The 25,843-nt window shown below is 38.8% G+C and overlaps 1 protein-coding gene across 3 annotated transcripts in view; it reads left to right on the top strand.

Annotated features, from left to right (window-relative positions):
• Window positions 1-25,843, top strand: part of PLCL2 (phospholipase C like 2) — an 81,370-nt gene that overhangs the window by 33,985 nt on the left and 21,542 nt on the right. For 2 of the 3 annotated variants that reach the window (XM_089532970.1, XM_089532969.1), the window contains exons 2-3: window positions 18,157-20,643; window positions 23,335-23,538. In XM_089532970.1, coding sequence (XP_089389096.1) covers window positions 18,157-20,643; window positions 23,335-23,538 — 2,691 coding nt within the window. Of the gene's footprint in view, window positions 1-12,987; window positions 13,011-18,156; window positions 20,644-23,334; window positions 23,539-25,843 lie in introns of those variants that run through there. The other variant, XM_089532971.1, reaches the window with a different exon arrangement.

Below are 25,843 nucleotides of genomic sequence, written 5' to 3'. Positions count from 1 at the left end.
ACTGGTTCTTGTCAGCCCATTATGAATTTTAAAATATTGTGGTCTTGTATACTTCTGCGGGAGTGTTTCAGGCATGTTGAGAATACTGTTTTAGTTTGGTATGGCCTCAAAATCTTTGGCTTCAGGATACTAGAGCAATTGATATACAGGTACAGATATAGTGAGTTTCTGTGCCTTTGAATGTATATATCTATGACTTGGGAGAGTCCATGGCTGATACAATTACTAATTTCAGAGACTTCTTATTTGTATCGTTGTGTAATGCAGGGAAGTTGTGCGTTTGTTTTTATAACCTTGCAATATTGTCATTGCACTTGTTAAAGACAGCATTTAAAACACATTTAAAACATAATAAAATCAAAACACTATTCCTGCCAGGAAAAGATCTGATTGCCGTAACATACTAAAAACCAAATTCTCCTTAAATGTTGTTCTGCTTCCTGCACTGTACTATTTCACATTGGTAGCGCTGCTGCTGCTTTTGCCACTTTCAAAAACTTTCATGTATATACTGAGTGGTTGTAAGGAGGAGCAAAGCAATAGCAAGCAGATGTATGGGGCAACAGGATGAAATATATATTAAATATCTGGAGACTTAAATAGATCAAGAGCCCTTGTCTTGCTTCACATATGGGTTTCAGGTTTTAGCTGTGAAATCAGATTTCCCCTATTCTGGTTGACAGTTGTTGAGAGCCCTTCCTTAAAATTGTTTGTCCAGCAGTAAGCAATCACTGTAAGGTGCAGTGTTCCTTCAGTTCTTTCCCTTATTTGTACCAGAGGATGAAACTCCAAATTTTTGAAGTTCAAACATACTCCCTGCATGCTCAAGGTTTTTTGATGGAACAGGAAGAAAAGCCAGTGGGAAACAACTGAAAGTAGAGTGAAGAAGAGCCAATGTAAATATAAAAAGCCAGAAAACAGGCCAGAGGCAATTGCTAACCCAGAGATGGAGCAAAGATCAAGTGGTGCTAAAGTAAGTAACAAGCTATGATATCCAGATGAGATATGAACAGGAACCGAGGAACAACACATGGAGATCTGGGAAACCTAAGAGAGGATTTTGAATATCTTTTCAGGCAGAATAATTCTCAGGCAAACACTTGAAGCTGACCTGGAAAGGATTATCTCCAGAAGGATCACTAATTAAAATACCGGTTCTGGCTTTCTTGTCTTTCATTATAACCAAGGAAGCGTGAGTTCCAGTATTAGAGAAGAAGCCAAAGTCTATGAAAGAGGTTATGTATGCATCCCCAATTGCATCTTATAAAGAGGCGGGATATAAATAAATAAATAAATAAATAAATAAATAAATAAATAAAGTATTCATTATGTATTATGTATTCATGTGAAGGGGAAAGCATGAGTTAATGAGAATAGCTTTTGTGGTTTTTTTTGCCAACCATGGTTAGATGCCTGAAGTATACTTTCCACAGATCAGAGTATCAACTGAACATATTAGCCTCATGATTATCAACCATTTTGATTTCAGGTGTGGTCATAACTATGAGTCCATTATCATAAAATACTACTTTATAATAAGACTCAAATGTATTATTTTATGTATTCAGGTCCTAGAAACGTCAAATAATTTACTTGTAGAGATGAATATATTGAAGTGTGTTAGTTTGATTCATTATTTTAATTGATTACAAATCAAATTTCTGTTACAGAGATAATTAAAATAATTGCAAGGATAGATATTTACCTACCATTTTATAATATGAGAGTTTTATAGTAGAGTTTTATTATCCTAGATTTATGAAACACAACTGCTCTCTTTTCATATTAGATTTTAATGAGATTCTCGGTAGGTTTTCAGACATAAGATACATCTAGCATTTCTTGAAGAACCATTTTCATTTTGGAAAGATTTCTAGTTATTGTAGTTCTCATTATATTGTAATATATGTTATATTATATTCAGCTATAAAACACTGGGGGCCTTGCTTCAGTGTTATAAAAAAAGAAGAAAAGAAAACCACTATGTTTTCACAAACATGCAAAAATGTTGGTTGACCAAATAATGTGAAAAATTGAAGTAATTGAAGATTTAAGATCAAGAAAGAATTTAATCCATGATTACTACAATGTTCCATTCTCCATTTAATCTGGAAGTTAGCTATGATTATGTAATACAGTTTGGTAGATGAGAAGAAGGGAACTGGGACACAGAAACACAAATGCAGGCTCAGTGAGGCATTTACATCCCTGGCTTGGTACTATTGTCTCTGTGAGCCACCTCCTGGAGGGCTGCAGTTCAAGTGTGTGTGTGTGTGTGTGTGTGTGTGTGTGTGTTGGGGGGGGGGGGAGAAATCCAAACCGGAGTTGAACTGTAGCAGGTGAATCTAATCTTAGTGTGCAAACATGCATACTGATCACCTGAATTACATGCTGATTTTAAGTGCATTATTCTTCTTTCTTTTAGTTCAGTATGTTCCATCCAGAAAGCATTTTTAAGAGAGTATTTACAGTCCGATCATGATTCTTAATCTTTTTTTTTGTTTCTTAGTAAGACCAAGAATAGTATGTGTGAAAACATCTTAAACCTGCATCATTCCTATGTATTACCATATTGACTTTTCTGACCTTAGGGAAAGCTAGTGTATAAATATTAGCCTGTTGCAGCAATGAACAAATGAATCAGAGAAGCACAAATAACTCTTTGCTAAAATACGTGACTGAATCTGGATTTGGAGAAATAGCTTTTATGATTGAATGCATCATGTTTTCAATAGTTCAAATTTTACTGGCTGTGATACAAAGCTGTTCATGACCGGAGAGCACACGTGGGTCTGTCACTAAGCAGGTGGTACAGTTCAATCTTCCACATGCAGAAAACACTCTATTGCACACACAGAGGGTCAAACCAGTTTGTTGATAATATGTCAGGGCTCTCTGCGTGTACATAGAGCTTCTGGCTTGGGTTAATTCTCTTAAGGAATTGTTTTAAAAAGCACTAGCATGTAGCGAATTTCAAGTTGACAGCAAGCAAATGCTTTTGAAACTCAGTTTATTTTTGATATTGTTAGTTTTATAACACATGCCATCACCATGTATTCTAGATGAAACCATGTAGCTCAATATTGCCTATTCTGATTAGACGTGTTTGAAATTGAACACTTACCCTTATCACTGTTCCTTATAACATTGATTGTGTGCCTTCTGCTCCCAGTTCTATGCTCAGTTTATGGAGCTAAGCTTTCAAATAAATTAATACATGTTTTCATTCTGAATAGTGATTTATGGATTGTTTTGAAAAGCAATTTGTTTTAAATGTGAAGCCTAGTTCATTTGTAACATTCAGACACAACCTTCCTTGCTTTTATATCAATTTTATTCCTGCTGTTAAAATGCAACACTCTGTAATAATACAACTGTTAAATTCATTGCTAATGGTTTTCCACTAATTGCTCAGATAAAGGGAACTTTAATTCATCTGCCAATGGTACAGTATTTCTTATAGTGGGGCAATTATAAGTTTGGCAAAAACAATTAAAGATGTTCACTACCTTTTTTGATCATTCAAAATAATAAATTACACTAAAATATCAAGCATACACTATTTTAGAAATCTGTTTCTTAGTTGGTTTTTATTTTGACCTACATTCAGCAATGGGCAGAGAAACCTTAACTTGCCCCAAGGGCAATTAACTCCAGAGCTACGGTTGTATCCAAAGGTTTGCTGGCATCCATGCATCCTGTACAGGAGATGTGTGTGGTGTGTAACAGTGTTCCCTGGTTTTTCTACTGGCAGAACATGTTCTTCCTTCACCCCAGTTTATTTCAATGGGAGGAAAAATAGTTTATGGAGTCTTGTTGGGGAACAGAAGGGCTGCTATTGCACCGTCTCTAGAACATCTTGTTTGGGGCCCTCTACTAGCTACCATTGGTAGGAACACTACTTGCATGCTGACATTAGTTTTGGAGTATATATTTATGTGATTTTAAAGTGGTATGCAGATTGGTTTGGACAGATCACCACAGGCACAATTGGAGCATTGGAGTAGGCAGCCCCTCTCCCATCAGCACAGAGGAACCTCTGCAGTATCCTAACCTCCAGCTCATCAGATCTGGGGATCAGGACTACTCATAAAAGTATTAATTATTGTTATTATAATTATTTTATTAACATTTTAAACCTACTTTTAGGTCTCACTACCCTTGAGTTCAGTCTTCCGAGGAAGACAGCAAACACTGCATAACAGTGCTCCCAGGTCCCAGCCCAGAGACTCAGGCCATAATGATACCATGGTTGATGGTACTGAAAGCCATTCAGAGGTCTGGCAGAACAAACACAGACATACTCCCCATATCCAGTTCCCTGCTATATAGATCACCCACAAAGGTGACCAAAACTGCCTCTATCCCATAACCAGGCCTGAAACCTGAAGACAGAATTGAAGTTATACTGGAAACTATAATTAAAAATTATGCTTATCAATATAATCTCAAGCTTTAAAAGCCTAAAAGAAGGATTTGTCATAGCATTAGTTATCAATCCATTGCACCAAAAGAACAAAGTGTCTTCTGGCACCTAAAAGGTTAACAGGTTTTGTCTTGTGATAATAATTTTTGCACAGCAGCCTCCTTTTTCAGATGCAAGTGAATTAAGATTCTGTCTGAAGAAGTGGACTGAGTTCGTGAAAACGTATGGCAGATAAAATACATTAGTATTTAAGATTCCACAAGACTCTTAGTTGGTTTTGCGAAAACAGAATTTGGGGAGGAAAAAAAAATGCTTATTAGGATTTTTTGTTTGTTTGTTTGTTTCACAAAACTTGTCAGAACATGGAATGGGAAGTGATGGAAATGCCTGCATTAACAACAGATATTTACAAGTGTGTTTCATGCCTAAGTTAGTGTGTGAAGTGGACCAGGCTTTCTTAGGTGAATTTCTTCCAGGACTCAGATTTAAGTGCTCAGAATATAGCTGTACAAGTTCTTTCTCTTTCTGGGGCAGAAATCTGCATCAGCTGTGCAGGTCTGGACATGTACTCCTTAGTCATATGAAGACCAGGTCCGTAAGCCTTAGTAAGGATTAGAATCCTATGGGGTGAAGCAGACTGGTGACTTAGATCATCCTGTGGCCACTGCAGTCCTGATCAGCTGGTGGCTGCACAGCCTGCTCTGAAAGTGGGCTACTGCCACAGTCCCAAACAGGTTGCTGGCATGGAGCACTTTTTCTGCGCTGCTTTTTCTGGCAGCTTTGGGCTGATGTGGCAGTGTTTATCATCTGCATGCCCTACTCCCTATGTGGCTGGAAAGTGGAAACCCCTCTTTTTGGCCCGTGTGTGTCGGACCTCTGTTTTCACTCAATGGAACTTTTAAACTAGTAATATCACCTTCTTGGCCTTTAAATTTCACCAATAGAAGATGGGTGGCAGTAGCCCCATCCACCTGGCACTGTCAAGATAACTACCACAAGATGTAGTGTTGCTCCTCTAGGAACTTGTCTCCATGTGCATGAGTCCTTTTCTTCCTTCTAGTACAGGATCTCTGTTTGTCTAGAAGAGAAGCATATAGAATATAGGGATTGTGGCATCTCTCCCACTTTTAAACACTCCTCCTGTTATTTTAAGTTTGTTCTCATGTCAAGTACATTTGTGCTTCCTTACAATCTCAAGTATTCAACTATCCTCTTAGCTTGTGTTACATTTATCAGTTCTACATTATTTAACATCATTATTATTTCCAAGTATAAATGGCAAAATAGTCTGTGATAGAACAAAAGGATTAGAGTATGAATTCATCTGTCTGGGTACTGTCTAATATCTTGTGCCACATCTGATTTAAAACAGACCAGATGGTTGGCAAGGGACTATCCCAGAAGCCCAAAGTAAATTACCTGGGGATAATTTAACATCTGCAGTACTGTTCCCATCAATTATATACAGTACATGCCTTATATAGTGCTTCCTACCATCAAGTAAATTTGTCTATAAAAGATTTCATGAGTTTAGAATAATATTTCTAGTGCATTGACCCCCTCCCTCATTCCAGCTTTATCTAAACTCTATATTTATAGAAGACACATAGATTATTAGTTAACATATTATTGTGTGTGTGTGTGTGTGTACGCATGTACTGGTTACATGTTGAGTCTCCCTTATGATAAATACTTGGGACTAGAGGTATATTGGATTTTGGAATATTTTGGATTTTGGAATATGTAATCAGCCACAGGAGCTTCTCTCACTCTCTCTCATGGGTCCCAGTCTTTTGTGTGTGGGTGTGTGTGGAGGTGGGGAGGGGACAGACAGGCCAGATTTAAGACCTCCTGGCTCTAACTCAGCTGAGGCTCAGAGGTAAAGTGCCACTTTGAAGAAGATACTTCACGTCTATTACTTTCTGACATAGGAGGAGGAGGAGGAAGCAACTGGGGGATTCAGTAGTACAACCACCACTGCCTCCCCTTCACTGGCGCTGTGGCTACTTGCCTGCCCCGGATGCAATAGCAGCCATGAGCTGCTGCTTGTAGGTAATGGACACCTCCTCTTCAGACCCTTTTATTTTGCTCTTGGGGAGCCAGAGATGGTGATGGTAGTGGCTGTAGGACACTCTCCAGAAAAGAGAGCAGGAGAGAGTAGTACTGCTATTGGAATTGGCTGAATTTGAGATCTGGGCTCTGATGGTGGAAGCAATGGGAAGAGGAGAGATGGGCTTTTTTTTTGGGCACGGGGCTCTTTTCTAGATCAAGCCTGGAGATGGTCACCACCACCCATTGTTGCCAAATCCTATTCTAGACCTCACTTTGGATGAAGTGAGAATGAGGTGGAGGAACAGCAGCAACAGCTGCCACTACACTGCGGCTGCGGCTTGTGCAAAGTTTGGTTTCAAACTTGGCCATGCCATCTTCTTCTCTACCTCTGCTGCTCCCCTGTCATGTTGGTGCTAAAAAGGGTTATAAATTTTTGAATATTTTGAATTTTAGAATTTTTAATAAGGGAGACTTGATCTGTATTAATTATCAAAATTTTTATCAGCGAGAATATTCTCTGTGGATAGTGTTGTCATTGCTGAAGAAAAGTATATTCAACACAAATCTTGGCTTCCTACAGAAATGGAAATACCAGATTAAAGACTGTGTGCAAAAGTCTCCTGTTTTTATACAAGCATTATTCCTGTCACCACACATGAACATTTGGAGGGGGTGTTAAGGTACTAAACCTTTATTTTGCCTTTATTTGGGACAACAGTTACTCAAGGGAATTACTCCAGTATTTAACACAATGTAATTTGTCTATTGTTGCAAGTCAAAAATCTTAGTATATCTTTCTGCCAAGGAATTGCCACTTTGTGTTGATGTATATGCTTTCTTGCAAGCTCTTGTCATATCCATTGTATATGTCAGGGAGGCTTGCTGCTCCAGGTAGCTGAATATTTTAGTACCAGAGGCAAACAACAACAGCAACAAAACATTTAATACATACATACATACATACATACATAAATACATACATAGTTACTTGAAATATTTTTACCCAAATCTTCTGCTGAAAAAAAATTCCTTCAAGCTGCATACAGAAATCAATAATAAGATAGTCCCTACCTTCATGTTTAGAACTGAAAAGACACAACACACAGCAATAGATGGTGGTTGTGGTTGGGAACAAATGCAGGTACAAATTATAAATTTTCTAGTTCTTATAATGACTAGCAAGGATATAAACAATTTGGTTCACAGGTGAGCCAATGGAATGGACTGCTTCCCACCTCTTCCGGGCGCAATACAAGGTGTTGGTAATTACCTATAAAGCCCTAAATGGCTTGGGCCCAGGTTACTTGGAGGACTGCCTCTCCCCATACAATCCGCCCCGCACACTCAGGTCAGCCGGGAAGAATCTGCTAAGGGTTCCGACTGTGAGATATGCGTCAACTTCACAAAGGGCCTTCTCTATCTCGGCCCCAAAAATTTGGAACACCCTTCCCGATGAGCTCCGCTCCACCACCTCCCTGGATCTCTTTAAAAAGAGACGTAAGACCTTCTTTTTCCACCAAGCTTTCCCCCATGTTCCCTGATATTATATGGTCCCCCCCTCCCCCCCCCCCCCCGATATGTATCTGCATCACTGACATCAACTCAGCTGGCTTTGATTTGGTTATATAGCTTTTTAAATTGTAAATGGTAATTTGTTTTATTGTTCTATTTTATTGTATGTACATATTGTATTTTTAACGTGTATTATTGTATTCTCTGTATTTTTGTGCACCGCTTTGATCAATGTGGAAAAGCAATATATAAATAAATGTTATTTATTTATTTTATTTTATTTATTTTCTTGCTGCAGTCTGATAGAAGGGTAGCTGCCAATTGGTGGGGAGAGTGCCGATAAGAGTTGGCTGCATTGTAAATCAAAGCACCACCTCCTAATATAACCTGCCTTCCTTAATTTGTGGAACAATTTTTTTTGCAAAAGTTGCTCCTTGCAGTATTGTCATGTGGAGAGGAAAAGAGCTTCTAGCATTCATTATAGCTCCCATTCCCCAACTATTGATATCACTGCTAAAAATGAAAATCTCAACCAACTGATATGATTCTCCTTTAGCATGATGGTTGTCCTCCTCCACTCCAGTTTTGGCAGCAGAACTCTCCATTTACATTTGAGATCTTTGTTTAGTCATCTTTTAGATAAACCAAACAGTTCTTTTTTAATTTTCTGATAAAACAGCTCTTATCGAATTCCAGTGATTCTGGTAATGTTGAGATTTTTTTTAATAGGTGGTTCATTTGTAACATCAGTGTGCGAGTGATACAGTTTCCGGGTCAAGTGACAATTCACTGAAGAAGGTCAGTGATGTAGGCAGCAGTTGCTCATGTGAGCAATTTATATAAATTATAGATTACTATAAGCTACCAGCATCTACCGTTGAGTGTTACTGAAGAAGGGAGATTTCATATTAGTACTGGACACAATCCAGTCCTCCAGATGCTGTGTGACTGCAGCTTCCAGTTTTCATCATTTGGAGGCCTGCATTTTGGACATCCTTGTCCTAGATACAATGGAAGGAATTTGGAAATTATTCACAGAATGATTAGTCGTGTTGCTACACTGATAACTGCTATGCTGTCAATTCTTGTCATTTGGTGGCTATAACTGTTCAGTGCTGAATTAGTAATTTGTGTGTAACTACATAGGGCTGTGTCTCAGAATCATCGAAGCGATTGTATTCTCTATTACTACCATGCATGGATGTGAGAGCTGTACAGTTAAGAAACAAGATAGGAAGATATGGTGCTGGAGAAGAGTGCTGAGGATCCTGTGGCTGGCCAAAAAGACAAACAAAATGGGTCCTAGAGCAGATCAAGCCAGAAATCTCCCTGGAAGCCAAGATGACAAAACATAGGCTGTTGTACTTTGGACACTTCATGATAAGGCATGGATCCTTGGAAAAAACAATAATGCTAGGAAAAGTGGAGAGAAGTAGAAAGAGAGGAAGGCCACCTGCTAGATGAATGGACTCTATTAAGGAAGTCATGGGCATAAATGTAGAGGAACTAAGCAGAGCAGTGGAGCACAAGGGTTCTTGGAGATGTCTCATCCACAGAGCTGCCATGGGCTGAGATTGACTCAAGAGGAGTTAACAACATCAAGCTAACTACAGTAATTCCTATGTACCTATAAGCTATCTTTCTCCCCATGTGGTGACATTGATGGCTTCTAGGACATTTAGTCTCACAAACTTCTACTGGGTTTCCTCTGGTCTTGCACCAGAGTTCCACCTGTATGGCTAATATTGAAAGAACTGCTTAGGTTTGTGTTAGTCCAGTGTATTTCCTACACACCCAGCTTTTGGAAGTACTGCTCCCCAACCAGTTGCAAAAGCAGTTTGCTGTGTCACTACATGAAATTATTTCCATAGATTGGAATCCAAAGAATATTGTGCTGTCAAACTTGTGCACACCCAGTTCTATATTTCTTCCTTTGAATTTGGTGTACAGTAAGTTCACAAACTGCTTTGGTATGTTTCAGTTGCAATATGACATTTCTTTTTGAATAATTGTTTGATGGAACGAAGTGCTCTTGAGCAGTATTTTTTAGGTCCCAGTTGTAGTGCTCTTAAGTCTTTTCCTGATTTGATTAGCCTGTTCAGCTGTTTCTTTGTGAATTTGGAAAGGTGTTTTGCTAATGCAACTCGACTAATCTTTGTACCCAACTTGGAACCAACTGTACAAAGTCTGAGAGGTTACAGCCTGTTTACACAAATGTCAAATGAAAATATTTGATCAGGGTTTAACTTCATACCTCCTTTTATCTACAGAACATTTAAGGCGAGATCTACCATTTGTTTTTTGTTGTAGTTTTCAAAGAAACTGGTAATTGATTTACCCAAAGGGACAGAAATTGTGCAGCAGCCCTGTAATGAAAATCCAGAGTTAAGGCTGCATCAGTCAAGAAAATGTTGAAGCAGCATTACAACATGTTAGCAGGAAATTGCACGATAGGAAGGAAAAATGTCTAAATTGATGCATTAAAGGCATGTTTTTGACTTAATCTAGCAGAGAGACAAATTACACATTTTAAAGCCATGTTTCTGCTCTGTAACCATGTGTTAAATAATTACTTGAAGGGAGCCTTCTTATGGGAGGTGCTTTAGTTTTAACTTGTGTATGCTTTTGAATGATTTTATAATATTTATAAGCTATCATTTTAATGCCATGATTTTTTAAAATTACCTCTTATTGTTAGGTTTTAGATTATTGTTTTTATGAATCAAGTTATGTCCCACTCAGGGAGAAAAGTGACATATAAATACAATAAATAATTAGATAAATAAACAGATAACTTTTTAAATCTCTGGAATGATGACATACATGCCTATGTCCAGTTGGATTGGAGAGAGTGAGCTATTCTTACCAAGCAGCCAAGTACACAGCTCCACCTCCTTGAAAAGTTGTTTTGTGGTTGCTTTCCCATTCTCTCCCCCCCCCCCCCCCATGCAAGGAAAAAGGGAATGTGAAAAGGGGTTATACCTTGGTGGCAGACCATATACCAGATGGCATTCAAAAGATTCCTATCTCTGTCCCTGGAAGCTGCAGGTTGAACTGGGGCAGGTTGATGAAAACCTGGATTACTGCAGCCAGTTATTGTGGCAGTACAAGGCTGGATATGGCTCTTAACTTTGATTTGGAGTAAGGCAGATCATGCAATAGGATTCATCTATTGTATAGATGATCATAGATGTTTTATGTAGCTTGTTTATTCTTGATCAGCTGTCTTGACTTCTATGTTTATTATTGCTTTACATTTTTTAAAAACAGCATTGGGTCCCCAGGCTAGGGAATAATACATTAATTTGCTGATGGCAGCACGTTAATTAAGTCTGTATTGTATTGTGCTTATGGCTGATAGAGAAGCACATACAACTTAATATTGTGCTGTCCAGCTTTTCTGAGGGAAAGGAAAGTTACCAGTTTCTCTAGAACTAACATTTACAAGATGTAGGAACTCAAGGGAGTATCGCTACAGATGAGAGTATAGAATTAACTTGGAGGAAGAAAGGTAGAAGTGTGAGGAAATGGATCAAGGACACAGGGCACTGAAGTAAGAAGGATTATGAAGATAGCTTTCAGTGTTTAGGATAAGGGCTGACCTGATATATCAGGAAGTGAAACAAGATTGCTAAATGAGAACTGTCTAGCAATGAAGGATGGTGGGAGATGAAGTCTTACAATTTCTGAAGTGTCAGGTTTGCTTGTTGCTGGTGTAAAGTCTATGTGTTGTCAAGACAGTGTTGCCCTTTAGTATCTCGAAGGTACACTGTAGGTTTAAGAACAGTAGCTGTGTTTTTGTTGTTGTTGTGTTTGCTACCAAGTCAACTTTGATGGAGTTCTCTCAAGCATAGTTTGCCATACAAGAGCTGCAGTCATCAACAGCCCTGCTCTGCTCTTGCAAACTTCCTTGATTGACTTCATCCACTTGTTGTATGGTTTCCTTTTTTTTCCTGCTGTCTCCCACTTTTTCTTGCATTTTTGTCTTTTCCAGTGAATCCTGTTGTCTCATAATATGTCCAAAATACAATAGCTTGAGTTTGAATGTAAATTGAAGAGCAGTAGTGGTACTAGGGGTACTGAATTTTATCATACTGATTATTTGGTTGTAATTTCTAGTTATCTTCGGGGTGAGAATCATGAGGCCCACCAGACCTTATTGGACCAAAATACCTAGCATCCCTTAACACTGACTATGCTGACTAGGGCTGCTGGAACTTGCAGTCCAACTATGCTGGAGGTCTGCATGATTCTCACTCATCCTATGATGACCTTCAACAGTCTAAGGAAAGCTTATAGTTGATATAATATTGGCCCTGTACAGATGGGCCAAATTACCTGGGAGCATCCTTTTCAGACGCTCCCTAACCCTAGTACATACTCAGTACGTCAAAATGGCAGCACCCTGTCTACATGGGCGCTGCCATTTTGACGTAACGGCTGCATCGCATCCAAATGGTGCGGCGCGGCCGTTATGTACTGGCGCCCTTTCAGCTGTGCTGAAAGGCGCTCCAAAATGGAGCTCCTTTCGCCGCATGTATTGCTGGCGCGGTCTTTACACAGCCGCGCCAGTGATACTGAAGAGAAAGGGGCTGAGTGGCCCCTTTCTCTCTCTCCCCACCGCTGTTGGGATGTCCTTGGGGCATGAAGCGTTTTGCCACTTCCCTGAGGCCTGGAAAAGCAGCAAATTGGGACCTCCGGGGCTGTTGCTGTGGCAGCTCAGGCCCCAATCCGTCGGTCTGCACCCGCCCCAAAGGGGTGGTCTGTATCCTGCCATTAACTACAAAACCTTGTTCATCTACCAACACCACCCACAGAATACGTTACGTTTGAAATCTGGTTTCATTGTGTTCTTGTTACAAAAGAGAGAAAAACTCATTACAGTAGACTGTTTTTGTAACCACTTCCAAGCTGTGTCCCACACACATTAATGACCTTATTTCCAGAGCAAGTAAAGGATGCAAGATAAACACAAGGAAGCAAAATACACTGCCTTCCAGAAGGAGTCCTTGGTTTAAAGGTGTATGTTTGCTTAAACTATTTCTGAATTTTGCTTCTACTAAATGAGGACTTGAGGAGATTTGTGGAGTGATCCACTCATTTAAAGTGAACCAACACAACATAGGACTTGTTTGTCAACATAAAGAACTTTTGTTCAGGAATTAATTTTTCAGCTATGAATAGAGATGGATGCATTATATCTATTTTTTTTTTATTTCAGTTCATGAGTAGTATAAGGGACCTCTCTGATTGTTACTGAAGATGAATGAGGCCTATCCAACTGAGTATTTGTTGGATTGTGCCTTTGGGTGTCAGTGGTCATCAGCATATCACACAGCTCTTTCTATGCAGTGTATTTGTTTTGTGAATGCTTCTTATTTTTACACTTCCCTAATAAGAAAAAGAGCTGAAAATCAGGAATCACAGGATGCTGCACTGAGCTATTCCTTTCTTAATTCTTCAAAATATCACATTTCAGTGAGATATTTGAACACCTGTAAATGAACTGGATCTAGATTAAATTGCTCATAACTGAGATCAAAAATGTACTGCAGAAATAACCCAGGGTGAGACTGCTTTAACTGCCCTGGCTCAGTGCTGAGGAATTCTGAGAACTGTAGTTTATTGTGGTTCAGTGACAGAGAAGGTCCCTATCACTGGGCCAGGGCAGATAAAGCTGTCTCAAACTGGATTATTTCTGCAGTGTGATTTGGACCTATATTGCTAACCACTAACTTTTCACACTGTTTTCAGTGAGACCTACCTAAATGATATTCATTTAGGTTGGATTGGATTATTGAGGGATGTCTCTTTCAGTGCCATGTGCTCACACTTGATTTAAGGTGTTTTGATAGGGGGACCCTGTACACTACAGATCACAGTTTATTAAACATCAGTATGATAAAATGAAATTCATCTTAATATCGAGAACTGAAGAACTGTGGTATTTAGTCTCATGTTCGAAAAAGGACAAGCCTAATTTCTAATATGATAAGTAGATTTTGAATTAAGTGTTCCGCTTCTTCTGTTAGGAAGAAATAAGAGTGTGCAAGTGGGATGTTGTAGATTACATCAATTTTGAACCTTTAGAATGCTGCTGCTGACATTGGTAATGTTGAAACAGAGATGATTTATTTACAAAAGTGAAATGAAAATGTAAAAAAAAGGCTTTATTTGTGTGTTGAAATTTTCCAGATTTCCACTTGTATAGTATTCACTTTAAACTTTTTAAGTGGTTTAAACTTTTCAGCCACTTTTGATTGTAAAGAGGAACAATTTAGCAGTTTTTCCATCCCTCTAGGCAAGGAAAATCCTTGTGTCTGTCAATGTGGGACTGTCAGTATAATTTAATTATTTATAGACATCTGGACCAGCAGTCCGCTAGCTGTTAACAAATCATGGGTGCACATTGTACTTCCCACTTGAGACTGTAAAAAGGAAGAGACAGCCAACAGCAGGCTATGATGGCCTTTCATTTGCCATTGATGACTGTAAGAAATGGATTTAATCAGCAATTTGCCTATGTTTTCTCTTTGCCTGTTTTCTGCCCCCCCCCCCCCCTTGCCACACGTTTGTATCCAATGCCAAGCGAAGCAGTCTCATTTTAGGGAGAAATTACAGATTTAAATAGTGGTTTGCACTGCAGTGTAGGCAACGTCTTATTCTTGTTTAGTGGCATAGCATGACAGTTTAACAAAGGAGTAACTGCAATATATAGACAAGCTTGAATTTGTTATAATGAGATTAATTTAACTTTTGACACACAGAGAGAGTGTTGTATGTTAATTTGCTCACCAGAAGCACTGCTGATGGATTATATAGGATCCAACCATCTGCACATTCCTGACAGAATAAACTGTGTTAGCAGAACCAGCAGGGATGTGTCTTCCCCCACATTTCCCCTTTGCACCATCAGTATATGTTTTGGAGCACTTGGAAACCTTCTGAAGTAAAATTTTCAGTGGTATGAATGAACAGAAAGAGAAACCCTTGATGAAGTTATTGGGAGGGGGCTGCTCGAAAGGAGGAAGATGACCCTTTTTAATTGCTTCAAATATGCTTCTTTTCTGGCTGTACACCATTGGATCCTGTGCACTATGTGTCTGAATTTTCAAAAGTGAGTCAGACAGCGATATAATAAATATTCATACATTAGTGTAGCATGTAGAATAGTAAGAAATGTGCAGAAAAATTTCATACGCAGCAAGAAATTAGAAATGCAGCACCAGATCACCTGAAGAAAAGAGAACTGATTGATCCACTGAGTGGTGAAACTAGTTCTGTGATCCCATGGGCAATGTGGATTTGTTTTTCTTCAACTGGAACATACTCCATGATACATGGCAGGCTGCTTGAAGTGTGTGTGTGTGTGTGTGTGAGAGAGAGAGAGAGAGAGAGAATATTTTCTCTCATTTTCTAGAAGAAATCATTTTCCCACTGGCAAAATATTGTTGTTTGTACTCTTAGAATATGTGCCTTAGAGAAAGATACCCATGTCACTCCTGAAGTTACATGTCTGCATTCAAACTAATAATCTAGGAAGGCTCTTAAAGTATATGCGTTAATATATCTTTCAAGCATTTTATGTCCCCAGCTGTAAAATCCAAAAACAAAACAGCTCTGCATGCATTAATGATGAGACATGTATTTTCCAATACCTTTCATTTAATAAGGTCTTTTTGAGACAGTTACATTAGAAATATAATTTTGTTTGTAAAGCAATAATGATGCATTGACTGTGGAAACACTTCCACCTGGCTTGCTTTCTTTCTGATTTGCAGAGATATACATTAATAATTTAGTATAATGGATTGTACCAGCAATGTATTCCAGGAGAACAAAAGCATCATTCTTTAACATCACGATACTAGAAGGGACTGCCATACCTTAGAAACCATTTTATTGAGACACACATTTTTAACACAACATACTATTTCATCACATAACTTTGATTTCCTATGTTCTCAAAATTCTGAAGGATTATAGATTGATTCTTTTAGTTTGAGTTTGCTATGGATTTTGCTATGTTTATTTACTTGGCCCCAAATAAATTGATGCCAAAGCAAACACATCCAGATATGTTTATTAAGAAATTTAAAAAACATTTCACTGTTATGGATAGTAGTACACTGTACAGCTGTACTTTAAACAGTAAAAATACACAAACATCTAGTTTAAAAATACTTTTTTGTGGGGTTTTTGGGCTATGTGAGTGTGTTCTGGAAGTTTATTCCTGACGCATTGCCAGCACTTGTGGCTGGCATCTTCAGAGAATGCTAACATGGAAGTGAGTGGCGGATATATACTGTGTGACCCTTGATTGAGAAGAAGTGATTTACATATTTGTCTGTTGTTGAATGGCAAGGCCTCAGGGTGATCCATCCTGACACTGGGTGGTTTTCATTTGCACTTGCTGATTTTTGATTTTGGTGTTTTTCAGGACAGGTAGCCAAACTTTGTTTACTTTAAGGGTTTCTTCTTTTCTGTTGGAAGTTGTCTAGGTACTTGTAGATCATTTGGAGGTTACGTTTCCTTACCAGTTTCCCTATTCTATCAGGGACTCCTTTGATGTATGGTAAAAAAAATACCTTCACTTTGTTTTTTTGCCTTCACTTCTATGGGTTTTCTGGATCTGGCAGCCCTTCTGATGTCTGAGCATTCATCTGACAATTTTTTCTGGAAGACATCATAGCCCTGTTCGAACATTGCTTCACCACAAGCTACTTCCAGTGAAAGAATGGATTCTATGAGCAGAGGATGGGGTAGCCATGGGAAGTCCTCTGAACCCTGTGATAGCAAACTTGTGCATGGAACACTTTGAACAGAAAGTCCTGGAAACAGCACTAAAAAAGTCCACAACATGGTTCCGATATGTGGATGATGCTTTCACCATTTAGAGCCACAGAGAAGAAGATTTGACCATGTTTCTTAACCATCTGAATAACATCCATCTGAACATCTAATTCACGATGGAAGAAGAAAAGGAAGGAACATTGCCATTCTTGGATGTCCTGCTCATCTGCAAACTGAACCAACGTTAGGACCACATAGTATACAGAAAACCTACACATAGAGACATCTACACAAGAACTCCAGCCATCAACCAGGACAAAAAAGAAGCACAATAAAAACACTGGTAGACTGGACAAAAAGGATCTGTGAATCCCACTTCCTGGAGGATGAATTGAAGCACCTAGACTGGGATGTACAAGCTAACGGCTACTCCAGCTCATACATCAGAAGGACTGCCAGACCCAGAAAAAACCCATAGGAGTGAAGACAAACAACCACCCAAAAGGAAGGTATTTTTACCATACATCAAAGGAGTCACAAACAGAATAGGGAGACTGGTGAGGAAACACAACCTCCAAATGATCTACAAACCAACCAAGAAAATCCAGCAAATGCTATGCTCAACGAAGGACAGGAGAAGCTTTAAAGGTTTCTTCTTTCCTGTTGAAGTTGTCTAGGTCTTTGTGGATATCAGTGGCTTCCCTGTGCATTCTGACCTGATAGTTGTTGGCATGGTCCAGAATTTTAGTGTTTTCAAATAACATTTTATGCCCAGGGTGGTTTATAACATGTTCTGCTACTGCTGATTTTTCTGGCTGACTCATTCTGCAGTGTCTCTCGTGTTCTGTGGTTTTTATTTGAACACTGTGTTTGGTGGTCCCCATCTAGACTTATCTAATGGCTGCAGGACTTTACAGCATACCGTGCAGTAAATGAAAACCACCCAATGTCAGGTGGTTTCACAGCAGACAATGGAGCACTAATTAAAGAGAAGGCTTTCAGACTGGACTGGGAAGGGACAGAGGAGGAGCTGATAGGAGTGTTTGTTTGATGGGAAGTGAAGGCTTTCAGATTGGGACTGGGAACCTCTTTCACACACCACTCTCCTGCTTCAAGGCACGAAGAGTGTGGCATCAGGCGGTGCTTGTTTGAGGACCTTTCTAAGCAGTATTAGTGTACTGACCTGTATATAAGTCGACCAAGATTTTAGGGCCAATTTTGGGGCATAAATTTCTGGACTTATAGTCAAGTATATATGGTACACCAAGTTAAGAAGAAAGTATGCTAATAACCTATTTGATACAAGTGTTTGAAAAGCATATATTTGTATGGTTATGTGGCATTTATCCTGTGAAATTTCCTTCTACTTCTAGGATGGCACAAAGCAAAAAAGAGAACGGAAAAAGACAGTGTCATTCAGCAGCATGCCTACTGAGAAGAAGATCAGTAGTGCCAGTGACTGTATTAATGCCATGGTTGAAGGCTCAGAACTCAGAAAAGTTCGATCCAACTCTAGAATATATCATCGATACTTCCTTTTAGATGCAGATATGCAATCTCTGCGTTGGGAACCTTCAAAGAAGGATTCAGAAAAGGCAAAGATTGATGTTAAATCCATCAAAGAAGTGAGAACAGGAAAAAATACTGACATTTTTCGTAGTAATGGAATTTCTGACCAGATTTCAGAAGACTGTGCATTTTCTATTATTTATGGAGATAATTATGAATCTTTAGATCTTGTTGCAAATTCTGCTGATATTGCAAATATTTGGGTAACTGGGCTAAGATACCTGATATCTTATGGAAAACATACACTAGATATGCTAGAAAGTAGTCAAGATAAAATGCGGACTTCATGGGTTTCACAAATGTTTAATGAAACAGATGTAGATAATTTGGGGCGTATATCCTTATGCAGAGCTGTACAGTTTATAAAAAACTTGAATCCTGGTTTAAAAACAAGTAAAATTGAGCTGAAATTCAAAGAGCTACACAGATCAAAAGACAAAACTGGTACAGAAATTACAAAAGAAGAGTTCATTGAAGTTTTTCATGAGCTTTGCACTCGTCCTGAGATTTACTTTTTGTTAGTTCAGTTTTCTAGCAATAAAGAATTCCTTGATAGTAAGGACCTTATGATGTTTTTAGAAGCAGAACAGGGTATGGCACATGTCAATGAAGAAATAAGCCTTGATATTATTTGTAAATATGAGCCATCTAAAGAAGGTCAGGAAAAGGGCTGGCTTTCCATAGATGGATTCACAAATTATCTTACTTCCCCAGAATGTCATATATTTGACCCAGAGCATAAAAAGATATGCCAGGACATGAAACAACCATTATCTCATTATTTCATAAACTCATCTCATAACACATACTTGATTGAGGACCAGTTCAGAGGTCCTTCTGACATCACAGGATATATTCGTGCTCTGAAAATGGGATGTCGCAGTGTTGAGCTGGATGTGTGGGATGGTCCTGACAATGAACCTGTAATTTACACAGGGCACACAATGACCTCACAGATAGTCTTCCGCAGTGTGATTGACATTATTAACAAATATGCATTTTTTGCTTCGGACTACCCTCTCATTTTGTGCTTAGAAAACCATTGTTCTCTCAAACAACAAAAGGTGATGGTTCAGCATATGAAGAAAATATTGGGAGACAAGATGCACACACAGTCTCCGAACATAGAGGAATCTTACCTGCCTTCTCCTGATTCCCTAAAATGGAAAATACTAATTAAAGCCAAGAAACTATCTCCCAATTGCTCTGGGCTAGAGGGAGATGTTACAGATGAAGACGAAGGAGCAGAAATGTCACAGAGAATGGGAAAGGAGGGGGTGGATCAGCAGAACATTGTCACAGTGAAACGATTTCAGCTCTGTAAGGAGCTTTCAGAACTGGTAAGCATCTGCAAATCAGTCCAGTTCAAAGATTTTCAGGTTTCATTTCAGCTTCAGAAATACTGGGAAGTTTGTTCCTTTAATGAAGTGCTTGCTAACAGATATGCCAATGAAAATCCTGGAGACTTTGTGAATTACAACAAACGCTTCCTGGCCAGGGTTTTCCCTAGCCCTATGAGGATTGATTCTAGTAATATGAATCCACAGGATTTCTGGAAATGTGGCTGTCAGATAGTGGCAATGAACTTTCAGACACCTGGGCTGATGATGGACCTCAACATTGGTTGGTTTCGACAAAATGGCAATTGCGGCTATGTACTACGGCCTGCTATAATGCGAGAAGAAGTATCTTTTTTTAGTGCAAATACAAAGGACACTGTGCCTGGAGTTTCACCACAGCTTCTTCATGTTAAGATTATTAGTGGACAGAATTTCCCCAAACCCAAAGGGTCAGGTGCCAAAGGCGATGTTGTAGATCCTTATGTCTATGTAGAAATCCACGGAATCCCAGCGGACTGTGCAGAGCAAAGGACAAAAACTGTGCATCAAAATGGGGACAATCCAATTTTTGATGAGAGTTTTGAATTTCAGATTAATCTCCCTGAACTTGCTATGGTACGTTTTGTAGTGCTAGATGATGATTACATTGGGGATGAATTTATTGGACAGTACACAATTCCCTTTGAATGTTTACAGACAGGTTATCGGCATGTTCCGCTTCAATCTTTAGTAGGAGAATCTTTAGCACATACTTTCTTGTTTGTTCATGTGGCCATTACTAATCGAAGAGGTGGCGGGAAGCCTCATAAACGAGGCCTTTCTGTCAGGAAAAGCAAGAAATCCAGAGAATATGCCTGTATGAGGACGTTATGGATTAAAACCATTGATGAAGTGTTCAAGAATGCTCTCCAGCCCATACGGGATGCCACAGACTTGAGGGAAAACATGCAGGTACCAACTTTTATTCTTGTTACATCAGTAATACAGTGGCAGATGTGTATGTTTTTATGAGAGATCATGTGACTATTGCTGTTTTTAATTGATTAGGTGTTTTTCAAAAAGGACTCAAATAATCTCACAATATTTAAATGTTAAAAAACAAATATCAGTAATATAACCTTCCCCCAAGAATTAATCACAGAATGGACTCAATTCAGCTTCCCCTTAGCATAGTATAAATATTTGCATGCAGACCTTATGCTGTGCTGACCCATATACCACACCCCTGATTTTCTTTAAAGTTTTGAAGCTGCCTCACACAGGCTTTCTGTACATCAGCATAAAGAGGCAGGATTGGAGAAGGTCTGACTACCCTCTGTCCCAGACATACAGTGATGACGTTAGCACTGAGGTCTGGAAATCTGGGCCTTCCAGAGGTCTCCGCTCTTCTGTAATCATTGTGAATCTGGCTGCGGTGGGGGTTGCAAGATGCTTCTTTGATCTTGCCTGATCACTTTGACACACGGAATGCCTATATGAGGTGGTGTCAAGTCTTTAAAGTTGACAGTGGATCTTTGGTCTCTGCATAGAGAGGATGGGAATACCAACCCCTGCAGCACCTGAAAAAACACATCTTCATAAAAACACAGCGCTTCATAAATAAAGGTTAATAATAATAATAATCTGTATATGTGATATGTACAGTGGGCCCTTATGTGGAGGATCCGTTCTAGATCCCCCCTCCATATAAGGAAAATCACTTGTATGCTCGCGCCTCATTTCAAACAATGGGGTGCATGCTTGTGGTGCAGCCCAGCGCACACTCCATTTGGTTGATTGCCATGTGGCTTCAGTGTATGTGTAAAGCTGCATATGATGCACCCGTGTACAGCGCAGGTGCACTGTATACATGTGGATGCCCCTGTCTGAATTCCAGCCAATATCTGTTTAGATGGGAGTGTGAATCATGCAATCTGTGGACTACGTGCAGCTGCTAAGGCTGTCTATAAGGCTACTGAGTCCCTCTTTATGCATCTCATGACAAAAAGTGGAAAATCACACATCTGGAGGTCATTAGGGGTCAGAAGAGTTTTAAAACTTGAGAATTGGGAGGACAGTGACAAATCACTTCTGAGTATTCCTTGCCTGACAGAACCCTATGGTTTTATGAGAGTGCAAAAAGCAGAGAAGTGAATTGAAGGAATATACTTTATATTCTGCTGAGAACCCTTAGTCCAGATGAATCACAGGGATTTTGGTTCTTTAATCAAGGGTGTGTATCATGTGGGCAATCGCATAATGCTAGCTACAGCTGTTGAGCTTTTAGTCCTACAACCTCTGGAGGGCTGCATGATCCCTACCCCTTGCTTAAACTATACATTTGGAATACATAACTGTAAGAACAGGAATTTAATTGCAGTTAACAATCCAGTACATAAATTTCATTTGATTAAAAGTTATCACAACCTGCCAAACAGTTAATTGTGCCAGATTCTCAAAATAAGAATTGGCTCAAGCAATTGAAATAATGGAAAGTATGGTCACATAAACTTATGCCAATCAAATGAATGGGATCTGTTTTCCCATGTTAGCCGCCTGCCCCTTCCAGTGATCTAGAGACTAAAATTAGATTTTTCTCATAAAAAGGTATTTTTAGTTGCATACCAAATGCAGTTGTCCATTTCGTTTAACACAAGCATCAGAAAAAATTTTAACGTTTTTAGTATAGTGGTGAGGCATATATAAAGTGCATGCATCACAAATATGCTAAACCAAGTGCTAGTGTGAAAATCCTTACATTTCCATTTTGATTAACAGTAACATGAGGCTCACTCTTTAGCTAGCAATAGGGAGATGTAGACATTTGTGGCCTGCACTACTCTGGATTATTCAAACTATCTTGCTTTGATTATTCTGTCAGTTAAAATACTTGGAAGAACTGCTATAGGAGTGGGGTTTGTAATATTGTGGATAATAATTCTTTATTACATATGTTGTACAATTTCACATTTTGTAGTTCCCAGGTGACTTCACTGCTTTCTGTCAAAGACATTGATAGGCATTTGAAAAATATATATTCAGTTATTCTGAAAAAAACACCGACATGCTACTTATGCCTGCTTTATTTGGTTAGTGAAGGGGGTGAATCAAAGGGTGAAGTAGACAGAAAGACAGCGAATAACCTTGGGAAAGATCAAGAACTCTTGTCTCATATCTTTTTCATCCCAGAATAAGTGATAATGGACATGATACAGGTTTTTTTTAAAAAAGTCTTTGAAGGGGGAAGTGAATGACCCATGTATTTAACCCTCAAGAGATAAAAGGTTGCATGACAGTCTGAAAGACTGACTCTCATCTAGAGAGAAGGATCATACTGTTATGACAGTATGATTAACTTGGACAGTCTTCTCTTGGCCAAGAAGGCCATTCTTATCAATTGCCACCGAGCAGTGAAATTGATTGCTTTTAGCAGCATTTTAAAAGTCTTTGTATATTTGAATATTCTTGATAAATAGAGCAAATACCTATGACACCTTGCTTGCTTTGGAAGACTGCCATGTTTTGAGGGCATAGCTTTATGTAACTAATTGGCTACCTGTTGTAACTGCTATGTACCATGAATTTGAAGTATATTATACTGAATAAAGTGGAGTCTCAGATTATGCATCTATGAAATATAACTTTATTCTTTCTTATTAACAGAACGCAGTAGGTATGTTTAAAGAGCTGTGCGGCCTTTCTCCTGTAGCAAATCTCATGCAGTGTATTCTGGCAGTATCTACGCGCTTGGTGAGATCTGATAACACACCCTTGGTGGTGATGAATCTTAATGATCAATATCCTGCTATGGAACTGCAAGGGATTGTTCCAGAGGTTTTGAAAAAAATTGTAACAGCATATGAAATGGTGAGTAATCCTTCATGTCTTTCTCAGCTTGAAAAACTTATTTCTAACAATACCTTCTTTTTCAAAGTCTAATCACCAGCATCTTTCCCCATCACCCAGTGATGCCTGGAAGATTAATCCTGTTAAACAAAGCATATAACAAGTACTTTTGGATTAACATAAGAGCCGTTACTTAGGGAAATCAATAACTGTCATTAAAAAGAACCATTTGTTCGGTGTGTATTTATGTATTTTCTACCTGCACATGTGTTGCTGCTGCTTTTTACAAAACAATTTTTACGAAACAAATTACTAATCCTTTGCTCTTTATTTTAGATGTAGTAAAAATAGAAAATTACATTGGTTTAGGGTTTAGCTTTATGAAATGTAAATCACTTTACAATCTGTTTTGAAACCTAGAATCAATCATATTCACATCTAGTAACTGGTTTTTTCCCCAAACTTAAAAACTTTATGTGTTTTGGGAAACACTGTTTAATTGTACATGCACGCATGCACACACACACAAACAAACCCTAGCATATTAATATAAATATTCCATGTGGTAGAAATAAGTTACTTATAATAGGTTGAATTAACCGGCTTTTAATTTATGGAAAAGATGAGGGGGGGGGGGGAGTTGATGTTTAGCCAACGAAAATAAAACATTTTCATTCTCTGAAGATGCCAGCCAGAGATGCTGGTGAAACGTCAGGAAGAAACTTTTCTGGAACATGGCCACATAGCCCGAACCCCCCCCCCCCCCAAAAAAAACCCTATAAAACATTTTCTATTATGTGTTCCCAAATATGGCTCGTTCTTAGGAAACTTAACACAAACCACTGTTCGTATTATAAAAGTGAGCTTAAAACACCTATCTATTTCAATTTCACACCAAAATAGTTATGGAGGAGCAGCATGAGGCATCAAACAGCCATGGAAATCCTCCCAGGTGCTGACTCCTTGTGCATATGCAGCCTTCATAGTCAAGCAGGTCACCATGGGAGTGTTCCTTCCTGCTTTTCCAGTGGGAAAGTGTACGTGTATTTTTGTCTGCTTCCAGACAAGACAGGGCAGCACATCTATGTTTCTGGAAATTCTGTGGCCTGTATCCAACAGTGTTACTGCACTATTGGAACATTAGCACATTTTCAAAAGTAATGCAAGTGTGGCATCCAACTCAATTTTTGGTGCACAAGCAGTTGAGCAGCGGTTCAACCTTGTGCAACTATGCTAGTGAGGATTTTCACTACATTTGAGAGCTAGCATGGTGTAGTGTTTTGAGCACTGGGCTATGACCCTGAAGACCAGGGATCTGTTTCCTGCTTAATCACTGAAACTCACTGGGTGACCTTGGGCAAGTCACATACTCTCTTCCCCAGAAATCCCTGTAGCCTGAGGGTCATTTGTGTTCTAATGTGCCACAGTTGTTGCTGCATAACAGGAAGAAAGCATGGGCATTTTCTTCTGGAATGTTTTAAAAACAAGCCTTGGTTACTATGGTAAGTGCATGGGCTATCTCTGGTTTATATTGCTGTTTGTTCAGAGTGTTCCTCGTGGTTAGCGTGAATGTTTCCAAAAGTACAGTGGTTCCAGGGTCAGTCCATCTCACTAATTTAATACTTAACATTTCTTTGTTAGAAATACCTCTCTCGTAATAAAACTGAAATAAACATTTACAGTTGTAGCTAGAGGGATGAACAGACTCCCACTCTTCGCTAGAAGTTTTGCACAGTAAGTAACTATAGATCTCAGTAAATGTACTCACTGAGTTATGAAAGTTTGTAGACTTTCCACAAAAACATGTGCACAAGGCAACCCACATATTAGATTAATTTTAAAAAGACAAAATACTACAGGGGATTAAATGAAAACGTGTGCTATATTGTAGGAAAAGTAGGTAATTAATAAAGAACCAGTGTCAAGTGAGTAAGTAATTTTCAGTTAATTAAAATGTCCCTGGACAACAGTTGGATTAGAACTATAACTATGAGCTACAACAGAATTTATTCTATAAATTTAGTATATATTATTGTATGCAAGCTGTTAGAATTGTATTTGTACATTTAGAGATGTACTTGTGTATTTGATTCTATGGGCCTAAATACCCTAAATGCACCAGGCCTCATGTTATCTTGGAAACTAAGAAGGATAAGCCCTGGTTAGTACTTGGAGGGGAGACCACCGTCAGATACCAGGTGCTGTAGGCTATATTTTAGAGAAAGGGACTGGCAAAACCACCTCGTGAATATCCCTTACCTAAAAAAAACAACCACCCAATGAAATGCATGAAGTTGCTATAATTTGACAGGCAACTTGAAGGCAC

The sequence above is a fragment of the Sceloporus occidentalis genome, unplaced genomic scaffold (genome assembly GCF_023333645.1).
Source record: "Sceloporus occidentalis isolate IW3139 unplaced genomic scaffold, rSceOcc1.0.p SCAF_7, whole genome shotgun sequence".
Taxonomy (NCBI): domain Eukaryota; kingdom Metazoa; phylum Chordata; class Lepidosauria; order Squamata; family Phrynosomatidae; genus Sceloporus; species Sceloporus occidentalis.
Note: the sequence above shows the minus strand (reverse complement) of the source record. Positions and strands in the feature narration are given on the sequence as shown.